Genomic DNA, 13624 nt, shown 5'->3' on the forward strand with positions numbered 1-13624 from the left:
TTATTGGCTATACAATTCTCATGTGTTTTGGATAGCCAATAAAATAAATCCAAACTTATGCTAATTTGGAGAAGAGATCCAAGCACAACCAATGAATGATATTAAGAGTCCAGTGCAGAGGTTCCAAAACGTGGTCCTTAATGGTCCTCAACAGTTCAGGTTTTAGAGATATTCATGGTTGAGCACAGGTGTTGAAATCAAATTGATTGAGGTTCTAATTAAGTCACATGTGCTCAACCATGGATATCTCTAAAACCTGAACTGTTGGCAAACCTTGAGGACCGTGTTTGGTAACCTCTAGTCCAGTGAGTTCCTAAGTAGTTTAAACTTCTTGACCTACAGCTTCTTCTCAAGAATAACAGGAGTGGTGTTAAGAACTTTCCTACCTAAAAGTAATGCCTTGTGAACTCTGTCCCTGCCAGCAACACTCCCTAGTTTCCTACAGTAAATTATTTTACAAGGATATTTTTTAAGAGTCACTTTAAGATAAATCTGTCCCAAACTGGTTTAAACCTGCATACTGATACTAGCATTCTACATTTGCAAAATTCAGCAGCGTAGCCAGGGTGGTTCAGCAGGTGTATCTTCTGTGGGCGCACGAGCACTGCCCCAGTCCAAAAACGGCACTGTTAGGCCCCCTGCCTATACCATACAGTGCTATAGTGCACGATGGCTGTTCCCCCTCCAACTTTGTCCAGGCCTGGCTGTTTACACTACAATGGGGTGGAGAAATAGACATCATGACGTCATGAAGACAGAGAAGACAAGGAGCACCTGGCCAGCCCCAGAGAGAGAAGAACAAATGAGCTGAACAAAAGAAAAGAAGTAGAAGAAAAAAGGAAGAAGAAGGCAAAAGCAGGGAAGTACAAAATCAATAAATATTTAGGCCATCAGATCCTTTCACATGCCCATTACGCGAAAATGTCTAGTTACAGCTGTGGAAAAACTATATGCTGAATCTTAACATTTGTATAAATCAATTCACTTGAGTGCAAAGTTAATTACACATTAATGCATTAGTAATAACAAGGGACAATTTCTGCGAACATTCTACTAGTAGTAATTTATACAGAATATTTGGTTACTTTGAGTGTGAATCTTCTGGTGTGTCACCAAGTTATTGCAAAAAATACAAAGGCCCCCATTTATTAATGATCGCTTTTGCAATGTGATCAGGGCATGATGGTACTGCCCAAAATGCGATCATAGCAGCCGGGTGTATCATCTGAGACATGCAGGGACACTGGCTCCGAAAGGAGTCCGTCCCGGTGATGTCTCCGGAGAGCTGCCGGCCAGTGCAGGGGGTGGTGAGCATGCACAGTCCCGCAAATGCACATGCACAGCTGCCATAGCTGGGGAGGGTTCCGGCGGATCCCTTCCGCCAGCTAATTGTGTGTGGTGCAGCCCATAGGCTACAGCAGCTAATACCATCTTCAGATGGCATTAGCTGCGGGAGCCAATACCTGGAATGCACCACATTCTGGATATTGGTAAATTTGACAGCATCGCATCTCGCATAGAAACCTATGAGGGATGTGGCTGCCAGTGGTAATGGTTGGATCACAGCAGGTACCGGTACCAGCTGCGGTTCCCAGTTAATATTTCCGAGGGATACTTAATATTTCAGGTAAACCCCCGAAAACTGGCGTTTTCGTGGATTATACCTCAAATATACTTTGATAAATGGGCCCCCTTATCCTCTCAGTAAATTTTACTTTATTTTCTTCAATAAAAATGACTAAACAAAGATTGCCAAATTGCACAAAAAAATAAATAAAAAACTTAATGATCAGCAAAACTAGATAGCTATAGAGAGCAGTTTGTAAATACAATTGGTATCTCTAAGACTAAAAAAAACTAAGTTTGCCCAACATGATAATACCTGTAAGATGCACATAGACCATACATGCCTACCCTCCCGGTTTTCGCGGGAGGCTCACGATTTTTCGGGTAACCCCCCTCACCCCCGGAAGGGTAGGCATTTCTCCCGCATTCTGCCCACTTCCTAGTGAAGTGGGCAGAATTAGGAGAATACCCGCGGCAATCGCGGGTCTCCGTGAAGGGGGCGGGGCTTAAGCTGTGATTCTGCACGAATCACAGCATTTGGCCCCGCCCCCTATGTAAATTGTGCCCAATCGCGGCAATTTTACCGTGAGGGGGCGGGGCTTAATGACGTGAATCATCAAGCCCCGCCCCCATCGCCCCCCTGCTGCATCTCTTACCCGGGCTTCTCCCGGGAAGAGAATGTTAAAGGTAGGCAACCCTGACATAGACATTTGCGTATATCTCATCGGACAACTGGGCACTCTCTGATGGTAAAACAAATGTCCTTACCTGTTTATAATAAGTAAATGCGCATAAACTTGGATCGTCTGTTAGAGTACAACGACAAGAGGGTGGAGGAGTACCACCCCAATCTACACTACCTTTCAAAACGCCACAGCACTTGTTCTAAACAAAAAGGGAGAGACAGGGGTGAGAAAATCACATACAGTAGTTATATTGTTTACAAACCTTGATACATAAGACAAGGCTAGGCCTATGTGTGAGATGTGTTTCAGGAGACTCACTAGCTACTGAATGTTAAATAGGCAAATATACAGTATTACATGATGTAGTAAACAGTGCTGTACTCTGAGATTGCTGCTTTTAAAAAAAAAGGCCATACTGACATTTCAGCTATATAATTGCTAAATAGTTGGTTTTCCACAACTGCCCTGTAGGGCAATAGAGTAAAATATATTTTGTAATTATATTACAGCTATATTATATAAACTTCATAAAAACATACCACCCATATTAATAATTATAAACAATCCTAGCTAACGGGATAATCAGGGTATGACTATTGTACAAATATTTGTCATATTTGACTTACCAAGCTTAATATCATATACAAAAATAAACACAGCTATTACAGAATTACAATGTTATTTAATTCTAAAGACCGCTTGTTACTATGTATCACTTTACATATTAGTTTATCCCAATTGAACACGTCGGAATTATTATATACCAGTCTATGTTTAAATTAAAGTAAAGTCTGTTATAGATATATAAGGATTATAGAAATGCAAATCTCAGCACTTGCATTCATGAATTGTGTCACGTTTTACAGTAGTTCAGGAGCTGATAGACAATATTCATTATTTTATTTATTTATCTTAAATTACAATATGCCTGGGATTGATGTAAATAATACCCCTTTCACATTGCAATGCCGGGGCGCACCTGGGATTTTGTTCACACGTCCATCCTAGGTGCGACCCGGCTGAGACCCCTTTCAAACTGGCGTCCCAAACCAGCTTATTGCAGGGTTGATGACGTCACAGTCATCATGTGCCAAACCGGCGCCTGCTCTTCCTATGCTGTGAACGGGACCCAGGTCGCATCGACTTGTGTTACCCGTTCACACTGCATCGCAAGCTGTTTTGAACCCGTGTTCAACCCTGCTCCTTACCAGGGTTGAAATGCTTATTTTAACCTGGCCCTTTCACAGAGCACAGTAACCAGGGTTATTGCAGCAAGTGTGAAAGGGGAATAACAGTGGAACTATAACCTAAAGCTGTGTTCACATCTACACATTTATGTAATTATCTGGCCAATTATCTCATATCGGCTCATTGGTCCGATAATTGCATAGGTGTGTCTGCATATGCATTAGCCGATAAATGGCTACAAATGCTCCTGTAGTAGTGGATTTGGGAGGTCACATCTTACTGCTTAAATATTGAGATCCTCGACTTTCAGATAACATTGGAGAAAGTACTCACTGGGCTACAAATAGCTCAGTGTGCAAACTGATCAGATAATCGCTCTGGGATCTGATCAGGGGCGTCTTAAGAGAGGAGGGGGCCCGTGTGCCTTCCCCGTGCGGGGCCCCCTCCTCTCACCCCGGCGGCTGGCAGCCGACTGACGCGGCTGGCCAGCCACAGGAGCATTAGTAGACTCCGGGCACTAGAGTGTGTCCGGAGTCTACTGCGCATGCGTAGAACGCCGGAAAAATGGCCGCGGCGGACATATTTCCGGTGTTCTGAGCAGCGCTGACCCCTGATGTGGGACCACGGACAGGTAAGTTTAAAAATATATGGGTGCTGTGTGTGCGGTACGGGGCCCCCCTGGACCCGGGGGCCGTGTGCCCCGTACACACTGCACCCATAATAGATACGCCCCTGGATCTGATCTACAGAGTGATCTGCCCAGTGTGTACCAAACTTAAGGAAGTCTGTCTCTGCAGTGCATATTACAATTAAAGTAATATGACATGCTGACATTTGCTCTTTGTATGCAATATTCTTCAGTTTTTCCTTACACTCCAGTGATAGTCTAAGGAGCTGCATATGCATGCATTCTCAGCTATAGGAGAATATGTCAATATTTTGTACCTAAAAGTGGTGTCTCCATTTGCTTAAAGCTTTCTTGCTAGCACAGATCTCAGCTTGTGAGTATAACATTTGTCCATGGCTGTCACCGATGAAAAAGGTGCATATCTTATATATTGACTGTATGTGTACTTAAAAGCTGAAATCCCATGAAAATGTTTTTTAATTTTAACTTTACTTTTTTCTGCAAGCTGCTTTTAATGATTTACAGTTTTACATGGCAAACATAATCGGTTGCCATTTGATGTACAGTAGTGGGTAGTGAGGCTCTGAAACGTCACCAAGCTCAGTCACTGCACAATCCCCTCAACCAATCCTTCCTATGTCATCTGGAGGGCTCTGAAATAGGGTTGGGTATGCAATCCCAGCGCTGATAATGACTGTGGTCAGAATCCCGGAAATGTAATCCTGATAGGAGAAAACCTAACCCACCTTTCCAGCAGACTAACCCTAACCCTACCCTACCGCAGCCTTATCCCTAACCCCCCCTCCCCACAGCCTTACCCTAACCCTACCCTCCCACAGCTAACCCTAACCCTCCCCCTAGTGCCTAACCCTAATCCCTAACCTTAGACCTAACCCTAACAGTCACCATTGGGATCACAGCCATCAGGTTTCTGGAGCCGGGATTCCGTCCGCCGGCATTGTCTGCGCCGGGATGGTGACTACATTCCTCTCCTTATTCATGTGCTCTAGGATATATGCAGCCATATAACTCTCCCACATATAGAGATTTTGCAAAGGTACAACTGAGTTATAGAAGCAAATCATATAATAAAAAAATCATATGAAACTGCTACAACACTTGTGGGAATGCAGCTTTAAGTCTGTCCTCATTCCCTTCATAATAGAATATAAAATCTATATTTCTGAAAGCTATCATTCATAGTTTATTGATTGCCTATTCTAATCATATAATTTCCTCAAGTCTTCTCTTCTGCTTTATATTTTATTTCTAAATGTCTGTTATCATAGCCTTAAATTGTACAAGGATGAAGCTTTTTATTCCTTCTGAAAACAAACACACAATTGTAGATAGTGAAAGCAAAAAGCCCTTTCCCCTGATACATGTTATTCACATCATAAACATTTACCTTTGGGTGTAGAAAGGCAAAAGGTGCAGGAAATAATGAACAACACTATAAGTAATACCAAGTAGACAAATTTGGTGTCATGAACGAAACAAATGTTTCAACTAGGGTAATAAAAAGCCTTCAGCTGTAATTAACCAAAAATTCTGTAAATCCAAATTTGGTATATTGGTACTCTAAGGGGGGAATTCAATTGCACACGATAATTTTTAGTGCAGTAAGAACAGGAATTTACCACAATTTTTTATTTTCTTGGGGGGGGGGGTAATTCAATTACCCTGGCAAAAACACATAGGATCCGGCATAAGTTCCATGCGATTGCGGTCGTGAATAAAATGGCGCTTAATGTGGATTTTGTTTCACCTGGTGAAGAAAAATCCCAGATAGTGCCAGCTATTGGGGACAATTTAATAACCTCCAGGAATCAATTAACAGTGGTAATTTAAAGCAGCTAATTGGCTCTTAGTGGGGCTGATGCAGAATTGAAAACAAGGTGGTTTTGCAGATGGATCTTGCATATTTATGCACTGTGCAGTGCGCATGCTCAATTGCTAAGTGCAAGTTTCTACAGGCAATTAAGAGTCATATGCAGTTTAGAGGTCTATGTACTAAGCCTTAGAGAGACAGCAAGTGGACAGAGATAAAGTACCAACCAATCAGCTCCTAATGGTCACTTTACAGGATGTGCTTGAAATATTACAGTTAGGCTCTGATTGGTTGGTACTTTATCTCTCTCTCCAAGGCTTAGTACATCTACCTGTATGTCAAATATCCACCTGCGGCTGAAGGAGTATAACTGGGTGGCAACAGGTGACTTGTGACTGAAGGAGTATAACTGAGTGATAACCGGACATACACATGTAGACATAGTTTAACAAAGGCATGCTGATGCAACTGCTGGCTATGCAGAGTTAGGTGTATGCATAGATGTGAAAACCAGGTGAGATATCTAGCACAGGAATAGAGTAAAGTGTGTAGTAATTTTAAACCAGAGTATAGTCGTAATACGTATTGTAGTTGGTCTCCGTTACCGTAGATGGAGATGCTCCCTACAATCGGATACAATGTCTATAGAAAAAATAGTTATCTAGCCCAGGTTAAAAAGAGATGATTCTTTTTTTGGGGGTACACCTTTATGTAATATGAAAATGCATGGTAGTATGCATAGATATGCCTGTTTTCAGAAAGATATTTTGTCCCAGGGGTAGAGATGGTGCAAGCGCATATTGATAATGCTGACTATAAAACCAAGCATAAGATGAGAGCAATATGGTCACATAGATACATACAACTTAGGAAAGGGCGAATATCTGTATTTTTATCCATGCATGCAGTGCGGATGTAATTATGGCAACTTGTGTTCAACATCAGCCTCAATATGTTTTGCTATGACACCAATTCTGCTTTCCTGTACCAGAGGGAGCTCCCACAGTATACATACTGTAAACATGCAGTGAATCTTTTATTGCTTATCAAGGCTTAATTTTTCTAATCTTTACCTTTTACAATCAAGTATTATAGTTTGTGCTTTTATGATGCAATACACTGAGACTGCATTTTTTCTATAGTACAGTGAGTTTGGAAAGTCTCTCCGCAGTGAATGTGTGCAAAGTGTGTGACAGACAGTGGCGGCACCAGAGGTAGGGCTGCAGTGCAGTCGAAAATTCAAATATGGGAGCCACACCAACTGCCACACCAAACATCACCTACTGGGACTCACTGGCAGTTGGTATGTCACCCCCTATTTGAAGTTTGGATTGTCACACACTGTATTTGGAAAACAAGAACAGTGTCTCTTCATTTTAGAAGTTGTTGTTTAGCGGTCCCGGGGGATCGCAGCCAATATGGAGAATGAGAGGAATCCAGTTGCCCCCTTAAAGTAAAATAGTAGATAGATAGTTTCTTTGGAGCAGGTGTACCAAAAAGACAAAAAACAAAAAAAGTGTACACTGTGTATAATTGAAAGTTCTTAGTTCTGGATGTATGAAACTCACCTATTTCGGTGACAAACTTGAAATTTTTCTTGTGGATAGTAACTCTTTCTGGCAGGAAATATCAGCTCCATAAAGGAATTCTTCCAGAAAATAATATCTTTTGTTTTTCAATTTAGTTCAAGATCAAAGAAGGTCTAAAACTTGATAGGCAATAAATGGCATTAACTACTATGGGGCCCATTTATCAAGGAGTTTTATCATACACAACAAGTTCTGCATATGATAATGGTGCTCCAGCCAATCAGCTCCCAAATGTCATCTGTTTGAAAAATGACAGTTGGGAGCTGATTGGCTTGAGCACCATTTATCATACGCAACAAGTTTATCACTTGTTGTGTATGATAAAACCTGTTTATAAATGGGCCCCTGTGTCATAATGTCCCAGATATAGCAAATAGGAAATGAATATGGAGAGCTATAACAAGGATCTACAGAACTGATAATGTTGTTTTAAATATAGATTTGAGTATACTATCCCTTTCAATATTCAAAATATTATCATTTTTTTATTGATAAACAAAAGAAGAAAAAAGAAAGCAGGTGCTACCACGACGAAAGATAAACAAGTTGTAGTTCCAAAGAACAAAAGAACATCTGTAACTGATACACATATGTGCACAATCTGTAGATATTATTTTTCTTTGGAACTACAACAGGAAATTAATATGTACAGATACTAAAGTCCTTTGCACGTCTATCTGGTTTAGACAAGAGAGTTCCATCAGCAATTTCTTTATTGAACTGACATTTCCAGCCAGGAAGAGTTACTACAGTATCAACAAGATAATGTTCAACCTTCACACCAAAATGGGTGAGCTTCGTACATCCAAAACTAAGAACATTCGGTTATATACATTTTACACTATATTTTGTTTTTGTTCTTCTCAGTACACCTGTTCCAAGGAGACCTTTAATCTATTATTCCCATAGTGACCTAACTGCAGTACCAAGGAGGATCTGTTTATAGTCTGCCAATTGTGGGTGCTGACCCTGACATGCTGAAGACTTCTATGTTCAAAAGGATATGAACATTACTCTATCAATCTTCACATTCTATTTAAGAATTATTAACATTTATTCTATACAATATTGTTCACATTTGCTTCACAAAGTGAAAACTAATGTTAAATGAATATCGTATTTTCAACTATTTTGTTTCAAAATTACTTATTTCCTTTACCACACTACTTAAGTCTTTATACCACATGAGTCCATTGGGCTATCAGTATGGAGTTTTCATACATTTCATTGCAGATATTATTATGTTGTTTCCTTAACAATTTATTTACATTAAAACATGTTTATGGCATTAGACTTTAACACTTTTCCAGTAAACACGCAGAGGACACACCTCTCTATATCCAGGAAAATTGTGGCAATCCATAAGGCTTTTACACTTCTGGAAAAGGAATGTAATACACTAATAAAAGAACTCAGTATCATTGTTTCTGTTTCTGCAGGTAGTAATTATTCTCTTACCTCTTTCTGGATTTGTTCTAATGCGTCTTTGAAGCTTTGTTCTTGATTCTCTAATGGTATAAGGCTTTCCATTGTCTTGTTAATATTTTCTTCAATCTTGAAAAAAATAAAAGTAAATAAAGCATAAGTTTAGCCTAAATCACATTGAATTATTGAGAATAGGCTGCAGCTGCCCAGCTAAAGAGTATACAGCATACCTTTGGTTTATAGACAACTCCCAAGATTCCTGCTGTAATTTGAAGTGCCAGGATCAAAAGCAGTCCGATAAAAAACTAATAGAAATAAGAAAGGATGTTTTGATGACGGATAAAATAATTATATTTTAAAGTAATAATAACAACATTAATTATAATACTAATAAAAAAAAGCCCATGAGAATATGTTAACTTAGCATGGGTACCAAACTGCTTCTATAGTTACAACTGAGCTTTGGCTGTGATAAGGAAGTGGACATGCAAGTGTAGGAAGACCCTTGGCAATGGAACAAGATTCCCATTGTATTTATAAAGCTGTAAATAATGTATGTGGGGATGATTTTATTTAATTACAGTTTATATTAAAATTATAAATTACAGAATGCATTGTAACCAGGGGCATATCTATAATGGGTGCAGGGTGTGTGGTGCACAAGGGCCCCCGGGTCCAGGGGGGCCCACACCGCACACCGTGCACCCATATTATGTAAAACTTACCTCTCCGAGGTCCCATGTCAGGTGTCAGCGCTGTACAAAAACTGGAAAAATGGCAGCCATGGCCATTTTTCCGCCATTTTGCCCATGCGCAGTACACTTTAGGCACACTCTAGTGCCCAGATACTACTAATGCTCTGGAGGCCAGCCAGCCATGCCAGTCGGCTGCTGGCCGCGGGGAAGAGAGGAGGGGGCCCTGGACGGGGAAGGCACACACCTCTGATTGTAACTAATTCTAACTGTTAATCCCTACTATAGCATTGGTCATCAATTAACACATTTGTATTAATTTGATGAGGGTAGATTGTGTAATCGGCTATACGAACATATAATATGAGTTATACCTTGTCATAATTGTGAAGAGATGCTAGGTGGTATATTTACTAAAGGTTGATTTTAATACATTTAAAATCACTCAAAATCATTTACTAATACTTAAAAAACAAAATAAAAAATTGTCTGTTAGTAAATATGTGATTTTGCCCCAGAAACACATCATCGAATGTTGTGGATCACTTTGGATCGATTAAAAATCGACTTTCAGAAAATATACCCTTAAAACATGGATTGTCAGATTAAGGAGTTATAATGCTTCTCAGTATGTTTCTTCTGTTTACAGTGGTTGTTATGACATTGGTTAACGTCTCTGATACTCCGGTGCTTAAGATTACTATCAGGGATGTGAGGGCTAATTGATACACTGCTGGGATTGGTCATTGCTAGTTTATAAGGATGCATGCATCACTTCCTTATTGCCTGCTATAGTGTCAGCTCACTTAGGCATCGTACTGTGTAGTAGTTTAATCTATTTTTTCTTAACCCTGTCCATAGTTTGTGACCCTGACAATTCTGTTAGCCACCATCTCTGATTTTGGATTGTATCTGACTATTCTTGTCATTAGTTTTATTTATTCCTCTAATTCAGGGATGGGGAACCTCAGCCTTATTAGGCCCCCGGAATCATTTGGTCTAACCCTCAGAGCTTTTTTGTGCTAGCCTCATCTGGCTAGCAGGGTACCTAGAATGGCACACTACAGCCAGAATCTATGCAGCAGTGCCACCTGGAGTGTCCTTAGGACACTTCAGACAGTCACACCGCTGCCCTTACAGCTCCCCGAGTCATCCTCAGGATACTGCAGGCATTGCTGTAATCAGCGGCGATTGTGGCCCCGCCCTGTGTGACATAAAATGGAGGGGGCGTGGCCTGAACTGGGCCCACGAATAATGTTATATATATCAAAATGGCCCTTCGCAGAAAAAAGGTTCCCCACCCCTGCTCTAATTGTAGACCAGGTAATTTTCCTTGTAACTGCAAAGGGTTCTAGTCTTTACTATTCTGTGCATATTCACTAGTCCATTATAAATCTAAACGATAACACACAAGACCAGTTAAGAGCCACTAATCGTATATCACTCTAAGGGCAGATGTACATAAGTGAAAATGTGGCCAAAACTCTGAAAACTTCTGTTTTCTGAGTTCTGACCGCATATCCCTTATGTATAAAGCACCAGAAAGCAAAACTTTCCAGAGCTTGTACACGGTAAGAAACATCATTTGTAGATGATGTTGCCTTTAGAAGCCTATGGGCTTCTTTTCTCATTCTTCCTGGAAGGGATCCAAAAGGATCCCTCCCAGTCTCCCACATTGTTTGCAAGTCGGCGTGCACATGTGCAGGAAGACTCTTAGGTCATAAACCCGGAAGTCCCCTCTTTGCAAAGGACAGATCTTTTTGGAAGAACTGTCCTTTGTGATTTTTTTTTTACCAAATATATTTTTTATTGTATAAAGAAAGTGTCAACGATACAGAATTGAGTATGCAATACATATAGTACAATTGCATGGCTTTAAATAGACATTTAAACAATTATGTGTCTCATGAAGAAAGACAAATAGCAAAGCTTACATATTTATAAACAGAAATGAATACCTATCAATAGCCATAACATATAGAGTAAAAATCATCACTAATAATGAACTAATACAGTACATTAGCATAGATAGACATTATATAAAATAAGCCAATGCAAAGAGAAAGACAACAAATGAAAGGGGGGGGGGGGGGAAGCCGCGCGGGACAACAAGACCCAACCTCCAGGAGCCATCTCAAAAGTTAATATAATCATTACGTACTAAAGGGAAGGTCTCACAAATGTTGCCTTTGCTCATACCACATGGTATTTTTCAAAGTATCTTTGATTCTGTGTTGAAATTCCCCAGGTAAAGTGGAGATGTAGCTCTCCCATGTGTCGAGAGATCGTGAGGTCAAGCCCTCCTTATCCAATGAGGCTTTTATCCAACTCATATTAAAAATATTGAATAGTTTCTTTTGAAACTTCCGCAATGAAGGAGGAAAGGCCGATATCCAATTTTGTAAAATAACGTTTCTGGCAGCAGCACTAATAGCTAAGAGCAGCTTTTTACATCCCCTTGCAACTCTTTCTGTGGTGGGTACCATCCCAAATATAGCCCATTCTGCCGTGAATGGGATATAATTAACTAAGTTGTTGAGGGAGAACTTCCTAACCGCCAGCCAGAATTGGCGTAGTAATGGGCAAGACCAGAAACAATGGAGGAAATCCGCCTGAGGGGTCTGACAACCTAAGCAATTGTGTGAAGGGATCATTCCTGCCAAGTATTGCCTATCGGGTGTAAAGTAAGATCTGTGAAAATGTTTAAAAACATTTCTTGATACTGTGCCGCGGGTAGTAGTTTACATGAGCTACACAAATTGTCAAGGAAGGCATCACTTGTTAGTGAGGGAAATGAAGACCACCACTGGCTGACCCCTGAGCTAACCTGCTCGTGGTCCATTTGCTTTCTCAAAATAGTGTAATGCAATTATATTGCCCTCCTAGCGTGTGCAGGAGACCGCAGCATAGCATCAATGGCATTCCACCAATCCAAATCAGAAAATCCATGTATTACAGTACTCGCATAGTGTTGTACTTAAAAGAATGCTAGTGGGAATCTCTGGAGTATTGGGTATTTGTCTCTAGCCTGATCAAAGGTTAATAGACGTTTATTAGGGACATCTATGACATTGTGTATATCTATATCTTTCAGCCCCTCCTTCCACCATAAAGTGAAAGGAAAGGATGCTAGTCAATCGTGGAAGTCTGGATTGGACAGAAAAGGCAAAAACAGTGATTTGTGTGTATTAAGATTATGCTGGTGACGTAATATATGCCACAGTCTCCTCGTGGACCACAAAGAGGGTTTTCTCTCACCTCTTGAGTAACTTCTGCATCATGTGGGTAAAAAGAAACTAATTAAGTTTCCGTTGAGTAAAAACTGTTTATCAATAATTGGATCTGTATATATATTAGTATTGTGTAGCCAGTCCCGCAAGTAGCGCAAAGCAGATGCCTGATTATAATAGGCTAAAAGCAGAAAATTAATTCCTCCATTGTTCCCGGCTTGCTGTAGTTTTAAGAGTGCTATTCTAGGGCGTTTTCCCTTCCAAAGGAATTTCCTAAAAAAAGCTTTAAGTTTTAAAGTATCTTTATGCGTAAGTAGGTATGGCAAGGACTGAAATAGATAAAGTAAGCGTGGGAAAGTCACCATTTTTATTAGATTTGCCCTACCCAGGTAGGAAAACAGGAGATGGCTCCACCCCTCCAGCTCCACCGCAATGGATGAGAATGCTTGGAAATATTTATCCGATAAAGAGCAGATGGCGACCTCGGTAATTGGATACCCAAATATGTTATGTGAGATCTAGCCCAAGACAAAGAAATATGTCTACTCCATACCGGTTGGACCGCCTTCGGCCTCAAACACAAACACACAGATTTAGACATGTTTACTTTAAAACCAGAAACACGTCCAAAATCATTCAGAATATTTAGAAATGTTGATAAAGAGTCTTTAGGATGAGATATATACAACAAAACACAGGGGCGTCTTAAGAGAGGAAGGGGCCCGTGTGCACTCCCCGTGCTGGGCCTTCTCCTCTCTGCCCAGTGGCCGGCAGCCGACTGACGTGGCT

The 13624-nt window shown here is 40.5% G+C and overlaps 1 protein-coding gene across 1 annotated transcript in view; it reads right to left on the reverse strand.

Moving 5' to 3' along the window:
- TSPAN8 (tetraspanin 8) overlaps positions 1 to 13624 on the reverse strand; it is a 57891-nt gene that overhangs the window by 15002 nt on the left and 29265 nt on the right. The window contains exons 4-6 of the mRNA XM_088452468.1: positions 9144 to 9218; positions 8947 to 9042; positions 2335 to 2451 (exon numbers count right to left, since the gene is read on the reverse strand). Coding sequence (XP_088308594.1) covers positions 2335 to 2451; positions 8947 to 9042; positions 9144 to 9218 — 288 coding nt within the window. The remainder of the gene's footprint in view (positions 1 to 2334; positions 2452 to 8946; positions 9043 to 9143; positions 9219 to 13624) is intronic.

This window comes from Taudactylus pleione, unplaced genomic scaffold, assembly GCF_031769625.1.
Source record: "Taudactylus pleione unplaced genomic scaffold, aTauple2 ptg000038l, whole genome shotgun sequence".
Classification (NCBI taxonomy): domain Eukaryota; kingdom Metazoa; phylum Chordata; class Amphibia; order Anura; family Myobatrachidae; genus Taudactylus; species Taudactylus pleione.